Genomic DNA, 25,424 nt, shown 5'->3' with positions numbered 1-25,424 from the left:
AAAAAAAAAAAAAAATGATACTCATAAGTTACATCAAGTAAAAAGCTTTCAAACAGTGAATGAGAAATCCAGACATGCTCAAAGGACCGGACTAAAGAGGAAGAACAAGATTTTTTAAAAAAAACCAAAAGAACACTTTTAAATTTCTGTTTATATTGAAATTGCACAGTTCCACGACTATGCATTTCCTTTAAAAGTTAAATTATTTTTATAGAAACTCCCAGGTGATACTTGGTTTCTCAGAGCTGCATGCTGAGATTAAGCAGACAAATGAGTTTGTTACACATCACACAGCTCTGTCCTGTCACAAGCATTTGTTGATGCTCGAGGTCTTCTACTCCTAAAATGTTGTCAAATCTTTGTGTTTCCCATGGAGCCTGCTGTTACTTACAGAACTGGTGGAAGAAACAGGAGGTTGAAAAGGAAATTTGTGTGGAGATTAGGGCCACAAGTAAAGGCCACCAAGCAGCTATCACAGGGAGGAGAGGACCTTTGTAGGTGCATTAAACAAATTTTCTCACTGCACTCCGGGTAACCAGCTACTCATAGGGCAAAACAAGCTTTTTCCCAAAGCAGATTCACCTGCCCTTCCATACCACAACAGAACAAAGGGAAAAGTGGTCTTTTTTCCCCCTGAACTGAAGGCCAAATTGCAAGCTTTCTTATCTGGAATTATAACACACTCTCTAGCAGTCTTTTGGGTTTCTGACCTGCATTAAAGTGTCAGGTAAGAGTGCAGGAGTAGGTCTGAGTCCATTTGTATTCAGCTCCAGGAACCCAAAATTTTGGCTTCAGCCACCAGGGGCATTAAGGCAGTTGGGTCACTGCCCACATTCAGGTTTTGAGAGGCACACAAACTCCCCACAGGAGATCCCCATCAGAGGCTTGCATTGTATCCCTGCTCAGAACTACTTTAAGCCTCTGTTTCCCCACCTGGGGAATTAGGGTAACAGTGCTTTGCCAAAAAAAAGCAGGCAGGAAAGAGCAAGCAAGGCACACACAGGCCAGGTACAGCACATTTTCCTCCCTCTTTTTTTGAGCCACGGATAAGGTGATTGAATTCAGGCAGGTTTGAGTGAGGTACGTGAACACAGGGCTGAGGCAGAGCACCAATTAATCTCTTTTCCTGCATGCTTATTCTTTGCACAACAACATACTGCAGACCTCTAATTCCTCTACTAAACATCCATAAATTTCTGACAGCTGACAAGTCTCCAGGGGTTCATATGTGAATCAGGGCAACAGACACAGACAACTCCATTAAAGTAAACTTCACTAAAGCAGAGTTATAAAATTCATAGACGTCTACTTTACCCACACTGTGCATTTTAACAAAGAAATCGTTTACATCACTTCAACTACCAGCACTCTTAAAATTATTTCATTAGGGGCTTATGAAAAGACCATGAAGATATACTGTCTAATTTCCACAATTTTAAAGTAAAGGAGGGCACATCAACCCAAGATATGGTACCCCTCTGTTGAGAAAAAGGTTGCTATGCTGTATTCACAGGACAGACAGAAAAACCTCTATGCAGACACCAAAACCCCTATGGAACTGCTGGGGAGATTTAAAAAGCAAAAGAGGCCTCATCAGCACCTGCTTTGTAAGACCTCACCTTTAACCTGGGAACTGTTTGGCTGAAGAAGACAAAAAAGCCCCACGTCCACATTTCCTTTCACCCTCTAAGGAGGGCCATACCCTGCTCTTTCCTACAACCTATAACCCCAGCATAGCAAAATACATATCAACATGTCACCTGCTGTTCCCGGATCTCCTCTGCCCTGGGCCCCTCCATCCTCACCGGCTTCTCTTGACAGACACCCACCAAGTTGCTCTGGAGGGCATCACTACTGCCCAGGCCAGCAGCCAACGCCTGGGACATCACTTCCCAGCCCTCCTCTCTCTCCAGAAGACCCACAGGTGCCTGTCCCAGTGCTTTTAACCTCTGTGTTTCCACCCTCAGCTGCAAGTAAACAAGCCTGATCCCCCACACCCCTCTATTGGCCACACCTGTGTTTTGTTCTGCTCCACTTCCACCTCCTGCCAATCCTCACTCCCCCCATGGATTATTCCCCGGCCATCAGAATTCCCCAGGGCTCACAGACATAGCCCTAGGAGTCAGCGACGCTCTCATAACATGAAGTCCTGAGAGTTTTTGGGAGGCTTTTTTCATTTTCAGGACAGGAATATCAAGGTTTCTTGCCACGTCTGATGTTACCTGGCATTCACGTCGTGTAGAAAGGACTGGTTTGAATACATCAATCACCCCAAAGGAGGAGGGAAAGCATACACCAGTGATCATTTCTCCAAGCAGAGCAGTTAAACTTGTCTGCAGCAATCAATCAAGGCTCCAGCAAAACCTGTTCTACCAAAGATGGGTGATCTTTGGCAAAAGAACAGATTCCTCTGAAAACTTCATTACCATGCCTGAACACAGAGAGTTGCTTCTTGACAAGCTTCTTAATGCAGCATAAATTTTAATAAGCCAGCACATACCACTTCCCAGGTGTTAAATAGGTGTGAGTGTGCCCTGGTGAGCACAGCAGACTGGCAGTGAACTCAGCTTTTAGATATTAAATCTTACTGAAAAAGCAGAAGGATGATTTGCTAACACACAGAGATTAAGTAAAGCCTTGTGCACAAACGCTGGAATGAAAATTATTTTTTTTTCTCTATCAACTGCTTTCTTCAGCAAATAGGGTCTTGTCTTTTAACCATTTTTGCAGAGCTGTTTCTGTCAACACATCCAGAAAAAGTACAAAATTACATTAAACTCCCCCAATAAAGACAGAAATAATAAACTGACTGAAATAATAAGCAGACTGAGGACGTACGTTTTGTATCTGATTACTAAAAAATGCAAAATACCATTTTAATACCCTTGCTACTGACAAGATCTGTTCTGAAGATGCTCATTTTTCTGGAATCAAAATAGAACCAAAATAGATGCTCATTTTTCTGGAATCAAAATAGATGCTCATTTTTCTGGGACCAAAATAGGATATGCATTTTCAGAGAGAAGTCACCTGAAGCACATGCTGCTGAATTTCACTGCAAGTCACACTGAAAGCCTGTAACATTTGGATTTGTGAGGCATTCCATAAATTTCCTCTAATAATTATATAGATTTCTCACAGAACTGATTAATACTTCAATTTTTGTAACTACATGAAGCAATATATTCCCCATTCTCTAAAACTTGTAGTCATTACTATGTGATAAAATATCAAAGTAGCAGTAGTAGTAGGAGTAGTAATAATAAATTTCTTCTGTAAGTCCAAATAAGATGGACCATTATATTCTGTATTGAAAGCTTTGTCAGCTCAGATGTGCCCATACACCTGAAGAGAAAACCTGCTTTGGCTGAAGTCCCCTCAAGGCACCTCAAAACAGATCTTAAATGAATGTCAGAATTTTGACAGCCCTTCACAGAGGTGGATTTTCAAAGTGGAATTTGAAAGAGGTAACAACGTTTGAAGGGAAGCAACACAGTAGAGAGTTTCTCAGGAATGCCAAAAATTTAGAGGTACTGAGCAGGCCTTGCACAGCTGTGGCTGTGAGTGGAGCTATGCCACTACCTGTCACTGTGAAAATACACCAGATTAATCACCAGAAAAATAAACAGATCGCTGTGTTTGGTTTAGAGCCTTTGTAAATACCAAATTAGGACATTTCTGGCATAATTCTTCAGGCCTCACTGGGAACTGTTCTGGTCCAATGAGCCTTCATGTCTTTTAATCTACAGATGGGAACAGAGGTAACAACATAGTGCCTCTTCATAAAAGCACAGCATTATTCGCTCTAGTGACAGTCTCATTTTCAAGGGGCAAACATCGAGCTTTGTGTGACTTCCCTGGGAAATCATCTCTTGAATTAACACACCTTGTTGTCAAGTACTTTCTCCTGCCTTTAATGTTAGTATTCCCTATCTCTATTCTCTTATGCCTTGTTACAGATTTAAATAAATTATCTTCTTCCTCAGAGTCTGTAGCTTTCAAATACTAGCAGATTATTTGGTTGCCCTATAGCTGCCAGCTAACAAAAGCACACATATTTAACTGTTTTACTCTTTCCTTATGGATTCCCCAAAGGCTTTTCACGGCTCTTATCTGACTTCCCTCTGGTGTTGCCGGCAATGGCCCAGTAATGAGGTGTCCCAATACCTCAGTGATGAACAAAGGGAAACCTTGCCCCCTTCCAGGATACCTGTGCCTGTGCACTTCAGCAACATGCAGAGCTCTGGAGTCATTTCCTACTAACGATTCCATCTTGTATTTATCTCACCCTGCAGCTTGTTTACATCTTCCCTCCATGATTCATCTGGCTAATCTTTTAGAGCTTTTTGTTTGCTTCTGCCCCTCATCACTGATTAAACAAAATGGTGTACACCTTCTGTTGAAAGGTGGGACACTGGGAATTTAAAAACTTCCTAGAAGATCTCTGGACAGTGGGACAAGCTCTTTGCACAGGGGTAGCCTGCCCTCCTTCCTGAGCAAAAGGATCAATCAAAGGATTGGCAGCATCAATCTTTGGGAAAACAAAGCACCTATAACACCAGCACAGAAGAGCCAAATATCCACCCACCTTCCTGCCCTGTGACCACACCAGCAGAGGGGAAAGTGCTGCCTCCACAGCTGTGCCCTAAAACACACATCAAGAAATGGAAAATCGTTTGAATGGAGCAGATGTTTGATGCCACTTGGGTGTGTAATGCCAAACAACTGCCCTGCTTGTCCTTCCAAATTGACAGCATTGGAACATGGAGCACTCATCATGTGAATTTGAGACATTTATTGCTGTACTGTAGGTATTTGTGAGATGACAACATTTGAGATGCAGTACTAGTGCCAAAACAAGACAAAGCAAAGAGATAATAATCCTCTGACCTGCAGATGTTTCACTGAGTAGCCCCCACAAACTTTTCTCCTGCACTGTTAGTGTAAAATGCTTGTAAGTCAGAGAAGAATCATGTACTAGTTTTCATTTTCCAAAGAAATTGCCCTGTCAGTCATGTTTGTAAAAAGTCATTACAAAAATCAGACTCTCTCTGCTCCATGCAATACAGTAAGTATGAAGGGCTTCTGCAACACAAGTTATTAGAAGTGCCCCAACCATTCTCAAGATTTTAAGCACTTCAGGGCTACTTATCTTTGAAGTCACCTTCTCAAGGTAATCTCTTGGTGCTCATGCAGAATATGTGTCACAGTTTTATGGCTACTCATATTAATTGAACAAAACCATTCTTTCTAATCACTGATGTGAGGTCAAAATCATTCCCACAATTTTCACAGAGGAAGAACAAGAAAACCATAGAGATAAGAGGCTGATGGTCTCTGACAGGGAAACTTACACTGGATTGCTCTCTCATCATTTTTCCATGACTGAAAAAAAAAAGACCCAAGAGTGGAGAGGGCAGGTGGGGCATCAGGCACTAGGAGGAGCTACAGACAGCAAATCCTCATGGCCCAAGGTGTGTGAGGCAGCATGGTATTACCTCCAGGACTAGTACCCCAAAGATCATGTCCTATGTCTTGCAAAGCCCCTGCCAAGTGGGACTGTCTGGGTGGACAGTCTGTGTAAGAGATGATGGATCTGTAATGATGCAAATAAAAAGACCTGACCTAAATTCCAGAGTGTGTAACAATTTCAAAAGCTTGAAATAAAAAGCCATAGTGAACCAGCTGGAAGAAGGGCCAGGGCAGTGCAAACACCCTCTGGAGGAGGGCCTCTCCAACTTGATTGTAACTACCCCTGCATCATTAGCAGACTCTTCCCCCATGCCAAGTTTCCCAGCAGCGAGCAGGAGCAGGAGAACAGAGCTCAGATCACTGCAGCAAGGGCTGGAGAGCTGGAATATCCTACGTTCCTTCCAACAGCGTCCTCATGCTCGCAGCACGCTGCCTTGTAACAGAGCAATGCACAGCAGGAGTGAGGCAGGCAGATCGTGTACTGAGAAGCACTTGTTGAATTAGCAGCAACCTGCCCTGTAAAAATACACCCCACAGCAACGCTGGGGACCCGGCTGCCTGCAGCCACACCACCCCCACAGCTGCCATCTAAATGAGGCTTAAAGAACTCCTAAACCCCACACTTTAAACAAGAACACCAGCTCTATAGCACTAAAATACTTTTTTTTGCCAAGCTTACTACACAGCTGATGGCACCTATTCTTAGCTTCTCCACAGGTCCTTCCTAGAGGGACAAACCGGTGTCTGTCCATCTTTGTCCATGGTGCAGAAACTCACCAGAGTGAGCACAGGTCAGAACCTATGTTCACTTAAGCTCACTCTCTGAAAGACACCCTGGTCCCAGAGAGCTATCAAAAAAACATGGTGTGAAAGATCTGCAGCCAAGGGTCTGCACAAATTTCCCAAAGGCCCCAAACATTAACTTCCTAAAGTCCCCAAACACAAATTTCCTAAAGGCCCAGTGGCCAAGTTGCCTCCCCTGATGCCCTGCACAGGATGGGGGCAGTCAGCAGGAGGTGGCTGCTCAGCCACACTACATCACACCAGCCCCAGGCATTACCTGGAGAGCAGCAGCTGCTGTGCTGGGGCCAAAGTGGTCCCTGGGGGACATCAGAGATGGGGTAGGGTCAGCCATGGGCTGTTGCCAGGTCTGCTCCCACTCTACAGGGAGTGAAGCTTACTTGGCATTTTAGCTATATGATGGAATAGCTCCTGTGGAGTAAAAGGAGGAAAACTGAATTAGATGTAATTGAAATTGGGGGAGTGGGGGGAGAAGTTGTTTTAAAAGATGAGTGTCTTCTGCACTGGAAAACACTACATTTAAAAATTCTCTAATCGGGTCAAATTCGGATCTCTGTATGCCAAAGGAAAGCCACATAACCTCCTCTACAAAGAGAGCCTGAGGGGAGTTTTATAATACTTTCTTACAGAGTAAAAGCTGCAGGGTGAGCGCACCTTCAAATTTCCCCTGAATTTTACATGGCAAACGTAGCTACTCTAGAGACAGCGGGGGACCGGAGCACGGTCAAGGACAGGGGATGCTGCATCGGCGGAGCAGCACCCAGCCGGTGCCTTCCCGGGGGACGCGGAGAGGCGGAGGCGGCCCCGGGGGCGGCCCCCAACCCTCCCTGCGCGTCGCGGACTCACCTGGGGGCGGCCCGAGGCGGCGGCGGCGGGCGGCTCCCAGCTCCCGGCTCCCGGCACTCAGCCCAGGGCTGCCGGGGTGGCGGGAGGCGGCGCGGGGCTGCTCCCGCCGAGCCCCGCAGCTGCCGGAGGAGCAGGCACAGCAGGAGGAGCAGCAGCAGCAGCAGCAGCAAGAACAGCGCCAGGTAGAGGAGCAGGTTGAGCTCCCACTCCATGCCGCCCGCGGCGTGGCTCGGCTCCCCGCGGACCGCTCGGTGCCGGTGCCGGCGGCGGCCGAGCCTCCTCCCCTGCGGCAGAGAGGGGCACCGGGCGGAGGGGCCGCGGAGCCCGTCCTGCCTTCACCCCCCGCCTCTGCGGCACCTCCCGCCGGGGCAGCCCCGGCGGCAGAAGAGCACCGCGGCAGGGGCGGTGGGTGCAGGGGGCACCGGGGCTCCGAGCTGCCGCGTGTTGTCCCTGCGCCTTGGGCACAGGTCCCCTGTCACAGAAACGATGCCCTGACCACTGTCACTAGCCGGAGAAGCTCCTGGGGTGGCTCACCTCGAGTCGGAACCTCCCATCCAGAATGAAATGCCCACATACGTACCCATCCGCCCTGCCTCCCCAGCCCGTGTCGCCGTACACCGGCACAGGCCAAACAGCTCCAAACTCCAGCGGCACCAGAAAATGTCCCTCTTCTAGACATTTGAGACCCCTGCCCTTGGCCCAGAGCAAAAGCACTCCTGAGGTATTGCTGTGGCAGTAGGAAAGTTATTCTGAGTTTTGGCCGCTTGACTCAGATTTTGGTGAACAATTTGATTGTGATGGACCCACCATGAGTTCTGCTTCTCATGGTACCATCTTTCCACTGCCCTGTATGATTTGTCTTGGCTCAAGTCATATTCCCAAAGCCTCCACAGATTTATAAGCCAGGGAAGTGAAATTTCACAGAGCGCGGCTGCATATACTGCAAATTTTGTGAGGGCCTGAGAAGGTGTATTGTTTTCTAAAGAAATATGTATCAAAAAAAAACTTCATCAAGACTCCCAACTTCTTAACATAAGTACAGCATCACCTCCAAATCTGAGCTAAGGAGACAAATATGTATTGAGTGATGATGTTACACCAAATCTTCTACCCTTGTTGAACCTCTGCATAATACTTCACAATAAAGCTCAATATAACAATTTGAGGCAATTTGGGGAAATGATCACTTACTTACCTTTTCTTGAAGTAACACATCATTCGGACAACTTTATCCATACTGTAAAAAACATTACCTGGTGGAAAAAGGCAAGGCCAGCACCCATCATTCTCCAGTGCTCTGTGGTCTCTGACACAATAATTGGACACTTTCCCATTTTGCTTGTATTACTACGAGGAATTCAACTACTCACAGCAGTTTTCTTGTAAGAATTTCTGGGCAGGGAATGAAGAATTGGGATCTTTGGAAAATATGGGGAGATTAAGATTTATATGTGGTACACAGAGGATTCTTCATGTGAGACAGTCTGCTTCTGTGCACGAGACACTGATGGGTGGCTGTTCTACACAACAGGAGACACTTCTCTACCACACTTCTATCTTTTAACAACACCTGCATTCTAAGATACAACTTTAAAAGTGAAATTTCCTTTAAAATCAGCTGAGTCAACAAAAAGATGCATCCCCTGTTTTAAATGGAGAATTTTAGTATCAAGATTTTAAGAGAGGTTTTCCATACAGAACAACAAAAATGCTTGATTGAGAAAGATTATGACTCCCAGCATTTCAAGGCAGTCAAGATTAATTTCTGGTCTGTAACAGATACTTGGAAGCTGAATAAGCAGGAAAAATAATTGGGGGAAAAAAAGCCATTTTGATTTAATGGTTCAACTTGATTATCTGATTATCCCCCAATGTTATTAAACGTGCTATTATCTCTTAGGGATCAGATGTCAGTAAGCTTGTCAGTACTCTGGATTTCCTCTGTATTGTAAGACTGTCAATATGTGGTATCAGCAAACATTTTCTGGCACCTTTCCAATAGGAAAAAAAAAACATCAACAACAACAAAAAAAAAAACCAGCTTCCAAATAGATATTCACTTCATTTTCACACTCCTGAGCTCTTGCCTCAAGCCAGTATTTAACCTATCTGTCAAGTAATATTTAAGATTAGGATATGAGAAAGTGCTTTTATTCAGGCAACAGTTTTGGTCTATTTTTGCCTATTCCCCATGAAACAAAATTACAGTTTCTACTTCAACATGGACATCTGTTGCTTCTTAAGAGAATTTGAAGATGCTTCTAAAAGGTTTGAAAATCTTAAACCACATTAAAATCTGAACTCAGACATTGATTTGTATATTCAGAGCCTTCAACTCAAACTGTAACAATTCTGGTTTAGCATGACACTTCACTCAGCAACTGGTTTCACTTGAATCCATAGAAATTATTGAAACAGTTTGCCTGGAGACAAGGAAATTGCAGAGTGTGGAGACAAATAAAAGGAGAAGTGTAACTTCTTTTCCTCTGACTTTGTTGCTTGCCTGGCATCCAGCCTTGGAAACACTTTCCACTTTCCCCAAGGGATTGCTGAGAGCTGGGAATCAGTGTTCATTCAATGCAGCACTGTCTACAGGTTCAGAATTTCTGGCAGGACCCTTTGGAGCAAAAAACTTCTTTCATGAGAGCAGGAAACCCCAAGAGGTGATGTGAAGGCTAAAGTACAGGTGGAAACAGCAAGAATATTTTGGGGTTTACTCTGAAATCTAGCCTATGGAAACATGATCGAGCAAGCATTCAGCAAGCAGATGAAGATGTTATTACCAACTTGCCTTAAGATGGTGTTTAGATGATTTCCTGGCAGTTCTGGATCCCCTCCCTTTTTTTTTTTTTTTTTAAATTTATTTTTAAATAAAATTATTTCAGCATATATACCAGGCAACTCCTTTCCTATATTTTAGCCTTGGAAGCTGTGACACATTCCTTCTAATACGTAAGGGACAAAGGTGCTTCAGACAAAGAGCTTGTTTGAGTGCTTCACTGGATCCTGGCCAGAATATCCTGTTCCTCATCTCAGCAGGAGGTACTGTTCATGCCTCACTTCTGCCAGCAGCGCTGCTTGCAAGGATTGCCCATCCTCCCACACCCCCTGGAACTTTCATCATAAAAACAAATTATAAATTACATTATTACATCTAGGCAGAGCCTTTCTTCCCAAATAACCTTATCAGCTGGAGCACTGCATACATCATGTCATGCATGGATGATATGTGTCAATGAGCAGGACTCGCAGCCAAGCAGCAAAGGCACATTGCAGTTAAGGCTGAGATGGAAAGAGAAGGTCAATTTCTTATTTATTTTGATTAGGCTATAAAAATCAATGGCAGCTTGCTGTCAAGATGCAGAGATTCTGATGCAGTTTGGTTTTCTTCTCCAGTCCTCAAATGCGATTTTCCCTCCAGGCTCGGTTCAGTAAAATAATCCAATTCAAGCATTTCAGCCCACAGAGCATTCAGCTCAAATGAAGAAACACTTCCATGTGGGCACAGTAGATCATCACGATCTTCTTTCTAAAAATTCCTGCTTTAGCCTAAGTACCTGTGATTTATTTGCTCATTTATTCACTCTGCAGGGTGCAACACTCACTCCTTCTGAATACCCAGAGTATTTCCATTATTTCATTACCACTGTAGCCCTGCCCCTCACTGTTCAGAAACACAGAAATTACTCAGCTCCTATTTCATTAACCATTTATACTGATCTTGTTTTCTCTGTACCCTCCTCCTACAGATTTCCAATGATGTGTTTTTATGCCTCCTTAATTTGTCCATTAAATTCTTTACCCTTCTTAGCACATGTACAAGCACCAAAGCTGCAAAGTAGCCTTTGTGTGAAGAAGACTGTGTGGATCAAAGGGGACGCAGCTGATTTCCAGCCCCAATACATGACTTATTTCCCCTGGAATTACATCCAGCTCCCACTGAAGTTCACCATCACCACCACCTTCTCTTTTGAAAACGTGCTTTTCCGCCAGCCCGATAGATCGAGTCACTTAACAGTTCACTGAGAGAGCAGGAACAGGAATTTTCCCACTCCACCTCAAGCAGAAATCTCAATATATGCTGAAATTAACATATTTTTGTAATTGACGAAGAGTAAAGTAGTTTGGACAACTCCCACAAACAAAAAAAAACGCTTCCAAATTTGCTGTTAGTAAACTTGAAGAGTTACAGAATTTAACCCCAAGCCTTCGCTAATGAATATTGTCGCCAAATTCACACCAAAAAAGTAAAATCAGACAGAATTTCCACGTAAAAATTGTCAGTAAAACTCCAAGGGCAATTTGCTTATTTTTGTCCTTGGAGAAGGAGTGTCTTTCTGTAATTTTATAGATATTTTCTTACACCTATTATTTGTGATGATATTTATCCTAAACTGAAAATATAAAACCAGCATGGGAAAATCAGGCAGCACTTGTCCTCACTAGCACAAACTTGTGAGTTTTAGAAACACGACTTACATTTTAGTTTGTACCAGAACTGTAGTGTATTAACAAGGCTTGAAAAGACAGCGTGACTGAGCTATTTCAACACTTTTGTGTGGAATATGCCAGTGTCTGGGGTTTAGTATTGGTGGGAAGACAATAGATTTTCTCGTTTTAGCTCAAACGAAGCATAAAAGCCACTTGTAAAGGCCTTTTTACTTACGGGCAACATTTCAGAACAGCAGGGAGGGATGTTCTGCTGGCAGCCCGGGTGCCGCGGGGCATCCGCACCTGGAGGGCTGGGCACCACAATAGTGTTAACCACTCGAAATGTCCGGCATGCATGTTTTGTGCGGTTTTTTTGTTGGGTTTTTTTGTGTTTTTTTTTTTTTTTTTTTTTTTTTGTTGTTGTTGTTGTTGTTGTTTGTTTGGTTGTTTTTTTTTAAATTCCAGATGGCTTTCCTGAGGACCGGCACTCCGGCACCATTTGTCGCTGCCGAGGCGCTGAGGCGCGCACCCTCACACCCTGCACCGGCGCGCCTTCTCCTCGGGTGCTGCGTGCAGTTTTGGGCACCGCAGTAAGGAAAAGACAGGGAGCTGCTGGAGAGCACGAGGGTGCTGAAGGGCCCGGAGGGGAAGCCGTGTGAGGGGCGCCTGGGGGCGCTTGGTCTGTTCAGCTGGCGGAGACTGAGGGGAGACCTCAGCATCCTCGGGAGGGGGAGCGGAGGGGCAATGCCGATCTCTGCACTCTGGTGACCAGGGATAGGACTCGGGGAAGCAGCGTGAAGCTGAGTGGGGGCAGGTTTAGCTCGGATAGCAGGAAGTTTCCCCAAGCAGAGCGCGCTGCCGCCCGGCTACGGGAGTCTCGGGGCCGCGCCCTCCCTGAGGGGGCGCGCGCGGGGGCGGCAACGCCGCGGCGCGTGCGCGCTGGGCACGCGCGGCGCGCGGCGATGACGCGCGCGCTCCCCCCCCGCGCCGTGCCCCGCGCGCGCTGCCCCCTCACGGCGCGGCCATGAAGGCGACGCCGCTCTCCAACTGCGAGCGGCGCTTCCTGCTCCGCGCCATCCAGGAGAAGAAGGTGCGGCGCCAGCACCCCCCTCCCCGCCCCTTTCCCCATCCCTTTCCCCATCCCCTTGCCCGCCGCCCGCGGAGCGCGGCTGTCGCCGGGAGCCGCCTCCCCCGCCGCGGTGCCGTCGCATGGCGGGCATGGCGCACCGACCCTCTCCATGTGTGTGTCCCTGTGTTCCCGCAGCGCCTGGACGGGAGGCAGTGCTACGACTACCGGAACATCCGCGTCTCCTTCGGCGCGGACCGCGGCTGCTGCATGGTGGAGCTGGGCAGGACCAGGTGGGCGCGGGGGCTCGGCCGCGGGCCCCGGGCCAAGGAGAGCCTGAGGTTCCCCTGCCTGCAGACATCTCTGTAAACAGATTTTAACCTTTCAAGCCCTAAAGCCCTAGTATTTCAAGGGTGGGAGCAAAGAGGAGAGGATGGAAAGGAAGGAAGCGGGAAAGGGATGGGGTTTCCGTGATGATTGTAGTTACAAATAATTTATAAAATGCAGAATTGTTCCCAGGTTTTCATCCGTTTATTCAGTGGTCTCACGTTTTGCATTCTTCCCCAGACCAAACAACCCTTTTTTGCCTGTGTAAAAGTGAAATCTGTGCATTTACATAAATATGTCATTACAGTTTCTCATGTGTTTGAGTCAATTCTTAGTCTTAAAAGACAGGAGTACGTTCTAGTTCTTAACATTTGGCTCCTTCAGTTGTTGACCAGATTTTAAATAATGTTTGACAGATGTTGAACGAGAAACTGTCAGGAGTGAGAATTACAAACTAAAACCCTAACCACATGCTTTTTTCTCCCCAAGTATGTGTTTTGTTTCTAGATTTTCCCTGGTATTTTCTGTGACTTGGTGGTTTATTTGCCTTGGCAGGGTTCTTGCACAGGTCTCGTGTGAACTCGTTCCGCCTAAGCCCAGTCGACCCACAGAGGGTGTGCTCTTCTTCAATCTGGAGCTCTCACCCATGGCTGCACCTGGGCTGGAGCCTGGCAGGTAATGCATGTCTTAAAAGGAGTAAACAGGGATGGCATAAAAGCCACTGTAATCGTATTGACTTTGGGTTAATTTTATTCCAACAGACAATCTGAGTTACTGGTGTCACTGAACAGACTACTGGAGCGATGCCTCAGAGATTCCAAATGTATTGAGACTGAATCTCTCTGCGTTGTTGCTGGTGAAAAGGTAGGAAAACTTCTTCATTCCTGGTGGGTTTAAACTAAAAAATACATATAGTCCAATTTTAAGTTGGTCTCTGTCTTGTGTTGGATAGTAGAAGTACTGATTTTAGGTTAATGTAAAGATCCACTCATCTGATTTGAGAGGTATTTTTAACTTGTCATGTCTGCATAGGCTTTCTGAAGTAGCTGGGACCCTACAGAATGTTGTTTAAATTGTGCTGAAGTGCTGCATATTTTGTCCTAATTAAATCTGGCACAGTGGGTCTCTTGAAATATACCTAGATCTCTAATCTTCTTAGTCAAAGACCTAGGGAAAATATATTGGTTCTTTGTCTGTTTCAAAAAAGATGAACTAGTTTTGAAGAAAAATTAATTTCTGTAGAATCAAGCAGTTTTGTATTTTTTGTATTTTTGTCAGGTTTGGCAAATTCGGCTGGACATGCACCTGTTAAACCATGATGGCAACATCACTGATGCTGCCAGCATAGCAGGGATTGTAGCTCTGTGTCATTTTCGCAGGCCAGATGTGTCTGTGCAAGGAGAGGAAGTAACTGTGGTAAGCTGGGTTTTTGTTTCTGTTTTAAATTTCCTGAAATTTCTTTGTCACTTTAAAATTAAACGAGTTTAATAAATAACTGTATTCTGGGCCAATTCCTTTCCAAGTACACTCCTGAGGAACGTGATCCTGTCCCCTTGAGTATCCACCACATGCCCATTTGTGTCAGTTTTGCCTTCTTCCATCAAGGGTAAGATTTTGAGGTCTTATGTACCCACATAAGGGGTATAAACCTTGCCAACTCCTTTGTTTAATTGTGTTTAAGGGTAGTAAGGTGTCTCGAATTTCTACTGTTGCCTCATATTTCAAACCTTGATTCTAGGACCTATTTGTTGGTGGACCCAACTGAACGTGAGGAGCGGGTGATGGATGGGCTCCTCGTAATTGCCATGAATAAACACCATGAAATTTGTACCATCCAGTCCAGTGGAGTGGTCATGCTGCTGCCAGATCAGGTAAACCTTTGCTCTGATCAGTCCTTCTGTGGTGTATAGACTGGTTCCTGTGCTGCAGTCTTGATGTGGAAATATCCATGACATTTGGAAGCTGAGAAACCAATTAACTGTCTGATTTTATTGGAAAAGATTGTGTATTTTTTCTTTTAGTGGAAGAGCATAGTACTGTGTACCATGCTGCTGAAGGGGTGTAGAAAATGCATAGTTTTTGGTCAGATATTTATCTTTTTATTTTCCCTGTGATCTGGCTGAAAAAAATGTGCAGATTATTTCCAGTTGCACTCTGGAAGCTGCTAACTTTTTGTATGTCTCAATGAATCCAGTCCTTCATGCTAAGGGTGCTATATTTTAAGTGTTTGAAATTCCTGTGATTTAAATGTTTGTGATTCTTATGATGCTCTATAGTTTCAGTTAAAAACGTGTTGATTTCGTGGTTGTAAACTGGTTTTTGTATGTGTAACAAACAGATTCTGAGATGCACTAAAATAACAGCTGTTAAGGTCGCAGAAATAACAGAACTGATTCAGAAAGCCTTGGAAAATGACCAAAAAGCCAGGTGAGTGTTTTGGGAAGGGATGGAAATGGGGGTTTTTAAGAAATGTAGTAAAAAACTAATGTCCATCAGCAAATTGTCTTCATTTGTATTTGTTTTAAAGAGCAAGTGTTTGTATATTTGAACTTGAAAAGAGAAGCAACTTTTGTTTATCCTGAAATAATGTCTGTTGCTGAATGACCAGGAAAGAAGGGGGGAAGTTCGGCTTTGCGGAATCCATCCCCAACCAAAGGATCACTGCCTTCAAAATGGAGAGTGCTGCTGTGGACACCAACGACGTGGAAGAACAGGCTGGAGAAATCATTGCTAAAGCTGACCCTCCTTCAGAAGTGTATCTTTTCCAGGGTATTGCTCAGGGGAAAACCAGCCTAAACACACATCTAATATTCCTCATAGCTTAGGTAGGCATATAACCTTGGGAGGAAATATCATCATCCTCATCATCATCATCCTGGTCTTGGTTCAGTCTGTTTCTAACTCCTTGCCTAAAGTGCAAAGCTGAGGTCAGAACTGTGATTATTACAGTGACTGGAGAAGTGGCACTCTGAACTCCCCTTTAGGGCTGTTCTCCCCAGCTTATAAACCATCTGGTTTGCTCTCAGAATGCAAAGAATTTTACCAGCAAACACCAAGGTTTTTCTTAACTCCTGCAGTTTTGCCAATCCAGTATTGCACACTCAGAATTTTACCAGCAAACACCAAGGTTTTCTTAACTCCTGCAGTTTTGCCAATCCAGTAGTGCACACTCCTGGGACAGCCCAGATTGGGGAAGGAATAGAGAGCTCCTGGGGAGACCTTGAAGAATCTGAGAAGGAAGAAGCAGTGGAAGAGGAAGGTGAAAGTGAGGCAGCTGCTTTTGAATGCGAGAAAGTGGAGACTGAGGATACAAGTACACTGAGGGAAACTAAGAGTGGTAAGTATTTGTTTTTCTTAATATCAGATCTTATTATATCACTTTATTAAACAGTTCATCATTAAAATGTGAAAGGTCCAAAGGAAGAAAGAACCATTGTAGCTATTTTACACAGTTACTAATTCCACTTGACCCAGTCAGTTCTTTTTCAAAACTTGATTTCTGTAGTATAGGGAGAGCTCCAAATCAATCAGTAACCCCTCTAGATGTTTCATTAAAAATGCTGTGGTTATTTTTCACAGGGGTTGTTTGTACAACACTGACCAGCAGTTTGGGGTTGGTGGGGCTTGTGTGTTTTCTAGATGAACCCATTGTACTGTCTGACAGCGAGGAGGAAGAAGTCGTCATTCTGGAACCACAGGAACTACCACGGAAAACAAGGTAACCAGCAAGTGGAATTAGGAGGGGGAAAAGTTTGTAAGGAGTACTTCCAGGAAGGACAGGATTTTGGCAAGGCCGAGAAAGATTTCAATTGATCAAAGAGAATACAGAGACAGCTGAGAGCAAGGAAGTTTAAATCTAGGCTAAATCTCTTCTGTCCTGAGAGGCCAGAGCCTGGCTGGCCTGCAGCTGTCTGAGATGGTTTTGGCCATTTGACTCATTTTAGTCCTTCCAGAGGGAGTGAGAGCATACAAGTGGATCTCAGTCAATGGCTCCTTAGAGCTGCTGCAGACATTCTGTGTGCTGCACTAGAGCTGATGTAGAGTTTTACCTCCGAGAAGTGAGATTTGCTGCTGTACCCATGGAAACCCTTGTTGTTAGTGCACTTTCAAAAGATTAACTTATACCTTGGCCCCAGGTGTGGAGGGTAGTTGCCAAGTTGAAAAACGGTTCAGTATGTTTCTGATACAACTGTTATTTGCTGACAGAACACAGACCAGCTCCAAACAAGAAAATCCAAGTAAGAAAGCATTTAACAAAAGGAGAAGAAAGAAGAGAACTTCTCGTTAAAGCCATCATCCCTCCTGCAGGAATGCTGTATAATACGGATTTTGGTGTATTATTACTGAGCTTATTTTTGTAGATAATTTTATTTCCTCCCATCCCAATATCTCGTTCTGCTTTTACGTATATGTTAAACGATTGTATACAGATTTAAATAAAGAAATGGTGCCTGTAACTGAAATCCTAGGTTTGGCATCCAGCTGCAGCAAAAACACCTAGCTGAGCTTTCTTCACAGGGGAAAATCAATGCGCTGTGATTAAAACCTTCTTGTCCTTGTTACTCCACATCTTACCTTGCACTCAAACTGCTCTGTATGAAAATCACCAGAAATGCATGGACTTCAGAAACTAGCACAGAACTTAAGCAGTGGAATTTCTTTAAAAGTTTAATTAAATATTACATGCAACAGACAGGAATGCTTCTTGAACTACAGGCAGAGAGTTATGCTGTGAATTTAGGATCAGGCAAAACAGAGAGACAAGGAGGATTGCAAAATGCCTGATCTGGGCACTTTGTTTACAAACAAGTGACCCTGGAAACACACACGTATTTACAGAGTGAAGCAGGGCTATTTTACAGGTGACCTCAGTGTTACATGAGCTATGAACAGGAGAGAAGTTACTGTTGCAGGTTTTACATTCCCCAAATCAGGTTAATGTAAAAAAACCCAAACCAAATGTATATAACATTCCTCCCAGCCAGGCAAAGTGTGATTCAAGTTGTGCTCTTTCAGGAGGAGACCAACACACAAAGCTTCTTATCTCCAGGAGCTAAACCAGTGCATTTTCTTAGTGTCAGTTCTTCCAACCCAAAGTCACTGTTCCGAGTACAAAAATGGGTGAAGATGCAGTTCTTTCTTAGTTCTGGAGTACTACAAGATTGTAAACTTCTTCAGAAAAAAGAACAGTATTTCTTGCACTGTTGTTGCTCCCTTCTTCACACGTAACATCCCTATATTCCTTAGAGCCTTTAGTTGGAATGGATTAGAAATTAACCTGGATAGGCTTAACAGTAGTACAGTACAACCTGGGATATTTTGTTCAAGGCTTAGAAGCAAAAGCTGGAATTTTGCCATAATAACTTTGGAAAATGAGAAGGTGGAAAAAGATAGCAGTTAATAGCAGAAGCAAGAGCTGCCCTGAGGAAGGAGGAACGTTGTCATGCTGGACAGAGATGCCAGCCCCTGACTGGAGATTTTTTGTTAGGCTGCAGAGGAAGTCATGTTGATAATGGTGAAGGTCAGGGAGCATGAAAGAATTTTTCTCTGCTATGGGAACAGTAAGGGCACAAATTCTATTGAAACTGGAGCACAGCTCTTTGATGAAGCACTAAATTAATACTAAAACCCACTGAAGTCTTTTCACCTAAAGTACTGCTACTTGCTCCCTTTCTGGAGAAAATACTTCATAAGCTTCCTTTAAATTGCCCCTCCAATGTTGATATTTTTCAGTGGTCTTGGAATGCACCACAGAAAGGAAGGGGAAGGCAGAACCCAGTTTCCCAGGAAGAGAGCTTGTTACCTTCAAGTAATTGCTACCAGTCAACATTGCTAGTTACCCTTCCAAGGTCACAAACAGTGAAAAACATTCCTCCCTATATAAACTCTCTCTCCTGCAAGGTTAAAACATTTCCAAGACCAAGCGCCAGACATGATACACTGCACAGGCTGTCCCAAATTCATTTTAGCATTTCGGCAGCAGCCCACTGAAATTAATCTAGAAGGCTGATGGCCAGTGGAAAGCAGCTCATTAACCATTAGAACACGCATAAAAGTCCAAGTGCATCCTAAGATCAGATTGGCCAAAAAGGCTGCTCCTGCTGCTTCAACCAGAATTTTGACCACTACTCGTCTCTATTGGTTTTGTAGTCGTGGTGGCTCGGGGAAGGCTCAGGCAGGAGCACAAGGGTGGGGGCAGAGTAGTAACTTTGTAGTTGCTGCGGTAAGACATAGAGTTATTTCTCATTAACTGCTAGGCTCAGCCCGACAGAGATGACGATTTAAAAAAAAATACTTCAAACAGCCCATACCCTAACAGCTGTGAGGAGGAGTTCATACTGCTGGGTGCGCAGATAACCAGAGACAGCGCAGACTCAACTTCAACTCGAAGAGGCACAGGTTTCACAGAGCAGCCCTTGCCAAAAGGCTTTAGAAATGAATGCCAGTTTAAGATGACAGCACTACCCCTCAGTGATTTTAAGCTATTGGCAAGACCACTAACATCAGATACAAAAGCTGTTTATTAGCCAACCTGAAAATGGCTCAATTCAGCCCACTTCCATGCACTCGCTGCTTTACATGCAAACAGAGCGGTACAGGGCAGCATCACTCCATTTACACAGGTTGAGGGTAAACATCCACTTGATCTAATGCTCATTGAATGCCAGTTTGCTTTTGTAACAGTTCCAGAGCTAAGCAAAATCATGGCACATTTTTGCTGTGTGCCAAAGAGGAGCTCCTCCCAAGTGTGAGGGGCGTACGGGATTCCTGCTGTTCTGCATGCAGCCCATCCATGTCAGAAGACACTCCCTGCTCTTGAGGCCACAGAGCAGCAGTTCACCCACTGCAGTTTAATCCCTCCACCACTCCTCAAGAGGCACAAGGCAAGCAGACCGATTTTCTCAGTAGGCGTCGATGGATTTTTGGGACAGCCAACACATCAGTGGGAACTCCATGGGTTTAGGTTAGTATCGGTTTTGCACTTGGACCAGAAAATACTGACAGCAAGACCATTTTCTGCATAGTGGAAGCATGAGGTATGAGCTGGTGCAGGGGTTTTAACTGTGCAGTCCCTGCAGCAGAGCTTCAGCCTTTTCCCCTGATGAAGATCTGGCACTGCATTATACAGCAACTGGGGCACGTCCTAAAGAGCCTCATGAGTCGGTTCCAGCAAGGAGTTCTCCTCGTGGCCATAGAGTTTCTTCCAGTTTTGTAGCCATTAAGGCAATGTTTTGGATCTATTCTAAAGTCTCAGTTTAAACTAGACAGTATAAAATGCTACCAATACTCTGTGGAGACCAAATCTTTCTTACCCAGAAGGAGAAAAAGCCCTACTATAATAATGCACTTCTAATATTAACATTTAGTCTATAATTAGATAAGCAGTCTCAGACTTCACGTGGTCTGCATGGTTAATTCTGTGCCTGAAGAGAACATTTTGATAAAAACACAGCTAAAACTCTTAACAAGATTGCATGTACAAAAGATTTACATTAAAACCACATGAAACTAAACTTCATACTTGAAGTCATCAAAGCCTGTATTCATATTCTGAGTGATCATATCTAGAATCCTGAACCATGTTTAAAACTGTACATCATTTCCTGGTAATATACATCTCTTAAAAAGATCAGTCTCTTGATTATTACAATAAGTTTAGTGTGTCTGGTGGGTCAATGAGTGATACTCCATGGTACCTAGAGAGGGAACAAAAGAAGCAGGATGTCATCTTGCTCAAGTCCTCTTTGCCACAAAGAGCAGCATAACTGCAGCAAAGCACATTTCCCGCCAGGCAGGAAATATTTTGGGGCTTGTTGGCTGCCATGCCCCACACAGATTTTCGGGAGCATTAGGTATCACTAACTGTAGGAATGCCAAGAAAATTCCTCCAGTTTCTACCTGACAGTTCAGGCAGCAACAGAACACCATGTAAAAACCTCAGGGAGTGTTGTTACTCTCTCATTGAAGAGGTGAATTTGGTTAGTTGAATCTGCCTGAAAACTCAAAAGATACGTTCCATACCCTGCCAGGCAGTTACATGCTTGGACAACTCAGACTTTAACACCTCCACAGATACTCACTTGGTACTCTTGTACTTTTCCCTTATGGACTGTTGTGTGTGCTGGGCTGCTTTGAGGTAGGTGTTGTGTAGGTCTATGAGGCAAGGCTTGATGTCTTCAAGAGTGTAGCCAGTTACTTTGCACAGGGATTCAGGCTGAGGGGAAAAAAGAAAGGGAGAGGGAAATTTGAACGTTGCCGTTCATTTATGCTGATCACCAGTGGTGTAGTTTTTAGCTTCCTGTTTAACCATATTTACCTCACCCCCCCCCATCCCACTTTTCAAATGCCACAGGGAGCAATCCCTCATTAACAGCCTAGGAATACGAAAGGGCTACAATTCCTGCAGCCCAGGCCCAGCACTCAGAACTGTGTACAAATACACTGAACACACAGAGGCTTGTGAAGGCCCATGCTGGAGTGCTACATACCCAGGTTTGTCCAGTGAGTGTGTAATCTGCCAGATGAAATGCTGCAGCAGCAATAACTGATGGCAAGTATTTCAGGTAAGGATCAGCATCAATTAGACTCAACTCTCCCAGGTACTGAAAGGGAAATGAAAAAGGGAATCATCTGCTTCCAAAAGTTCACATCTGCATTAGAACCCTAACTTGAGTTTCCAATCCTGCCATCAGTTGGAAAGACACCTTTTATCAGTTCCCCCTTACTTTCTCTTTAAGCGCCTCCTGTTAGCTACTATCAAACAGCATTCCCAACACATGCTTTCCCAGCACATTTTATATTTACAAATACGTAAGAACTAGAGGAAATCCTGTAGTTGGGTCTGACCTATGCACAGCGAGACAAAGGCCTGTGTTTAGGCCCTCTGGTACCTACCACATAGCTAGGATTTACTTTAACTACAGCTGAAATGTTATCTGTGCTCTGCTCTAGAAATTAGCCTCTGGATTTAGAGCTTGCTGCTGGTTGAGGAAAAAAACCAAACTAAAAGTCCTTTTTTGCCAAAGCATGTGGGGGTAGGTGTGACAACTGTAGATAAGAGAGGGAAACATGTATCCTAGCAGTGCATCAAGCCCCAATTTCAAGTTCATTAATCTCTGCCTGCTCTGAGTAAGGCTGCATGCTTGAGCCAGGCCAAGTGGCAGCCTCTGATAAGAATGGAGTATCCCAGACAGAAAGTGGCAATAGGAGTTCCTTTCCAGCAGTGGGCACCACTTCTGGAGGAGCACAATTCATAAGGTCTATACATTATACATATATGTGTGTGTGTGTATATATATATATATATATGTGCAATAAGTACCTGCAATAAAACTCTCTAATTACATGGGCTGAGCTAGGAATTCCTACTTACCATTGACAGGCTCTCCACTTTAGCATCTGTCTGCTGGTGTAGGAAGTACTGGGTGAGGAACTGGTTGATTGTTGGAGCCGCCAAGTCAAATGACAAAACCTTCAGAATTAAGTGCTCCATCCTTAGGACCTGCTTCTTGGTGTAGGTGTCATCTGTGATGTAGACAAACTCAGCTACTTCAGGAGGGTAGATCTCTTCAAACTTTCTGTCAGGAGAAATGTTTATGAGTAAATAATTGAGTACTAGAAAACCACCAGCATTTAATGAAATGCTCATTTATATTCTGACTTGGCAAGGAGCTGGGCACTGGTGCCAAACACGTTTGCTGCAGTTGGTTCAGTAGCTCTTGAATCACTAGGATTTGAAATTAGAGAGCTACAACAGCATGATAATTTAGGACTAAGGAATTTAGTACCTGGAGTCACTGCAACTCCAGAATAACCCACTAAATTAGTAACTGGGACAAGCACAACTTGCTTTTCACATGCCTTATGTATATTTCCTCAAATACTGTTTTAGATGCCAGCTGCTGCAGCTGGAAGTAATGGATCCTCACTTTAGGGGCAAACTTCAAAGGTAACTGCCAAGTTTTTAGGTAGATAACTCCCGATTTTTATCCTAGTGTGAAGCCCTCCCAAGTTAGTTCTGCTCTAGGCAACGGAACAGCCACAAGATTTCCATCTGTATGAAACCAGCAGGTGGAACTGGAAATGAAGCAATTTCACTTACGATGCGAGCAGCATAGCTGCAGTACCCACAAGCTGAAGCTTTCCTCTCAAAACAGACATGGAAGAAAGAAACCTATCAATGTAATTTACAGCTAAGTGCAGGGTTTCGTTCTGTAATTTGTATTCTTCTCCAACTTCCACCAGCCAGTCCACAAGAATAGCCCGCATGTTGTTTGTGATATCAGGTTGCTTCTTCATGTAACCTATTTTGGGCTTGCACTTCACCTGTAGGTTTAGATGACAGATAAAGTTGAGGCTGGACCACGTGCTGCTAGGGAAGCAACTGTTTAAACTCCGCTTATCACAGTTTAACAAATCAGAAGTAAACACTGGTGAATTTAGGATCAGAAAGTTCTATTTCTGTAATCTTGCTTTCCAGCTTGTGCATGGCACAATAAACGAGTCCCGTGCTCTTATTTCTCCCTTTCTAGCAAGCTCTAATTTAGTCACTGTCTTGATAACTCATGCTCAGATACATTTCTCCACCCCAAACTCTTCCCCTGTGGGCTGTATGCAAATAAAAAAAGGACAGCAGCTCACCTCCATTTCCCTCAGGTACGTATGGATTTCATTGATATAGTCTGGCACGTTATTAACGTTTGGTGCTTTCTCTTCTGTTTCTGAGGTTATTGAAATATCCATAATACTTGGGGAATCTAGGCAGAGGATAACAGCCATGTTAAAATGGGCACCATCACATCATTTCCTCACAACACAGGGAACCTTGTGCAGGCTCACTCAGCTGGACTGGGATTTGAGGCGGCTCTATGGAAGTGAAATGTTACAGCAAAATGGAAGGTTCCCCTTCCCCTTTCTCTTCTTCCCGCTAAGAATAAAGAGATGGAAAACTCTCTTGCAAATATGTAGTGCTCAGTGCATGCTCTGTTACCTTGTAACATAGATGCAGATCCTGTAAGCTTAGATTGTGGTTTACAACGGGGCAGGCGTGCCAGAGCTTTTTGTAGCCTGCATAAGTGGGTCACAGGAAAATCAGCCCCCAGATATTCAGACATGTGCTACAGAAGATGGATCTGGCAGTTCCCATTTTTCACATACTGGTAAGGGCTCAAAACAGGGCAGAAAAACCTTTTACATCTTGGCATCCGCCTGGGTAAAGTCCCCTTCTAACTCCGTAATGGTAGCAAAGGGCAAGGCTTTATGGGTTGATTTTGTCTGTAATCTAGCTTCTCTCATGAGGTACTAAAGTAACGAAGTATACAACGGCCTAAAATAGCAGGGGATAAGAACGCAGAGGCTCAGCCGCATGGAAGAGCTGTTGCATCCTGGCAGCAGGGCCGGGGTGTCACGTACCGAAGCTCAGCTCCAGGGCGTTGCTCAGGGGAGCCAGGGGCCGCCGCTCCCCCAGCACACGCACGGCCGCACGCAGCCCCAGCGCCGCCTCCTCCTTCTGCCCCGCCGGGCCGCCCCGCTGCCGCCGCGGCGCCCGCTCCCCATCGGGCTCGTCCACATGGATGGAGAAGGGCTGGTGTTGGTGCTGCTGCAGCCCCGCCGCCGCTCCGTGGCCCTCGCAGCCGCCCCGCGCCGCCTGTGTGGAGAGCGGCCGTCAGCGCCGGGCCCCTGACAGCTCCCGCCGCGCCGAAGCGGCGCTGCCCCTTCCGCATCCCCCCGCTCCCGCCGATCGATCCTCACCTGCAGCGGGACCCCGGCGCGCTGGTGCGCTCCCCGCAGCAGCCCCAGCGCCACGCGGGTGCCGGCGGCGGGCGGCGCCGCCGCGGCTTTGCCGGCCGCCGGCGGGGGCACGTTCTCCTGGTTCTCCTGCTCCGCCAGCATGGCCGCGGCAGGAGCGGGGGCAGCGCGGCGGAGGGGACGGCGCGGCCGGAGCGGCGGGGCCGGGACGGGCGCGCCTGGAGCCGCCCGCGCCGTTCAAGTAGCCCGCGACTCTTGAACCGCCCAATGGGCGAGCGCGGCGTCACGGCCGCGCCGGATGGGGCGGCCGGAGAGGGACGGACGGACAGACACGGGCGGACGCGCGGGGCGGGGAGCGACTGCAGGCCCCGCGCCCGCCCGCGGCGGGGAGAGAGGAGCCTCCAGCGTTCCCGCCGGGAAACCTGTGTGGGAAACGAGCTGGAGCCTGCCCAGCTGGGCTCGTGAACGTGTGCCGGGAGGTGGAGGAGGGGGCGGGGGGTTTAGTCGGGGGGAGAGCTCATCACTCCAGCTCCCTGAAAGGAGGGGGTAGTGAGGTGCCTGCTGAGGGGACAAGAGGAAATGGCCTCGGGGTGAGACCGTAGTACTCTTTCCATTATCAAAGAATCGCAGACCACAGAGGTACTCGTGTTTCAACCATCCTGCTCCGGGCAGGGACCACCTTTCGTTTTAGTCCAGGCTGCTCAGAGCCCCATCCAACCTGGCCTTGAACACT

The 25,424-nt window shown here is 45.6% G+C and overlaps 3 protein-coding genes across 7 annotated transcripts in view; 1 reads left to right on the top strand and 2 right to left on the bottom strand.

The window, feature by feature from the left end:
• ANXA5 (annexin A5) overlaps positions 1 to 7,195 on the bottom strand; it is a 36,072-nt gene extending 28,877 nt beyond the window's left edge. Inside the window, exon 1 of one of the 4 annotated variants that reach the window (XM_085578328.1) lies at positions 7,120 to 7,195. The gene's annotated coding sequence lies outside the window, so the exon portion shown is untranslated. Of the gene's footprint in view, positions 1 to 1,760; positions 1,953 to 2,014; positions 2,147 to 2,222; positions 2,327 to 7,119 lie in introns of those variants that run through there. The other 3 variants (XM_085578327.1, XM_085578329.1, XM_085578326.1) reach the window with 3 other exon arrangements.
• Positions 7,196 to 12,539: 5,344 nt separating this feature from the next.
• Positions 12,540 to 17,406, top strand: EXOSC9 (exosome component 9). 2 transcript variants are annotated; one of them, XM_021554942.3, is made up of 12 exons: positions 12,540 to 12,640; positions 12,815 to 12,909; positions 13,499 to 13,618; positions 13,705 to 13,807; positions 14,222 to 14,359; positions 14,467 to 14,549; positions 14,682 to 14,814; positions 15,282 to 15,370; positions 15,552 to 15,698; positions 16,090 to 16,280; positions 16,583 to 16,661; positions 17,150 to 17,406. In XM_021554942.3, exons 1-12 carry the CDS (start codon positions 12,575 to 12,577, stop codon positions 17,229 to 17,231), a joined length of 1,326 nt encoding a protein of 441 aa, XP_021410617.2. In that variant the 5' UTR covers positions 12,540 to 12,574; the 3' UTR covers positions 17,232 to 17,406. The 2 variants fall into 2 exon arrangements, with proteins under 2 accessions (XP_021410617.2, XP_021410616.2); XM_021554941.3 differs by having other exon boundaries at positions 16,021 to 16,280.
• A 192-nt stretch (positions 17,407 to 17,598) lies between these two features.
• CCNA2 (cyclin A2) lies at positions 17,599 to 24,885 on the bottom strand. Its single transcript, XM_085578308.1, has 8 exons — positions 24,695 to 24,885; positions 24,356 to 24,590; positions 23,585 to 23,700; positions 23,046 to 23,269; positions 22,317 to 22,521; positions 21,433 to 21,546; positions 21,025 to 21,158; positions 17,599 to 20,640 (listed from the first exon to the last, which is right to left on the bottom strand). Exons 1-8 carry the CDS (start codon positions 24,833 to 24,835, stop codon positions 20,589 to 20,591), a joined length of 1,221 nt encoding a protein of 406 aa, XP_085434434.1. The 5' UTR covers positions 24,836 to 24,885; the 3' UTR covers positions 17,599 to 20,588.
• Positions 24,886 to 25,424: the final 539 nt, after the last annotated feature.

The sequence above is a fragment of the Lonchura striata genome, chromosome 4 (assembly GCF_050655825.1).
Source record: "Lonchura striata isolate lonStrDom1 chromosome 4, ASM5065582v1, whole genome shotgun sequence".
Lineage (NCBI taxonomy): Eukaryota > Metazoa > Chordata > Aves > Passeriformes > Estrildidae > Lonchura > Lonchura striata.
The sequence above is the reverse complement of the archived record's forward strand: the minus strand, read 5'-3'. Positions and strand labels throughout refer to the sequence as shown.

Coding starts and splice junctions, on each gene's coding strand:
- EXOSC9 (XM_021554941.3), top strand. CDS start 12,575: ATGAAGGCGACGCCGCTCTCCAACTGCGAGCGGCGCTTCCTGCTCCGC. Junction 12,910..13,498: donor GTGGAGCTGGGCAGGACCAG/GTGGGCGCGGGG, acceptor TTGCCTTGGCAG/GGTTCTTGCACAGGTCTCGT. Junction 16,662..17,149: donor GAACTACCACGGAAAACAAG/GTAACCAGCAAG, acceptor ATTTGCTGACAG/AACACAGACCAGCTCCAAAC.
- CCNA2 (XM_085578308.1), bottom strand. CDS start 24,835: ATGCTGGCGGAGCAGGAGAACCAGGAGAACGTGCCCCCGCCGGCGGCC. Junction 21,159..21,432: donor CACTCACTGGACAAACCTGG/GTATGTAGCACT, acceptor TTTTCCCCTCAG/CCTGAATCCCTGTGCAAAGT. Junction 20,641..21,024: donor GAAAAGTACAAGAGTACCAA/GTGAGTATCTGT, acceptor TTCCCTCTCTAG/GTACCATGGAGTATCACTCA.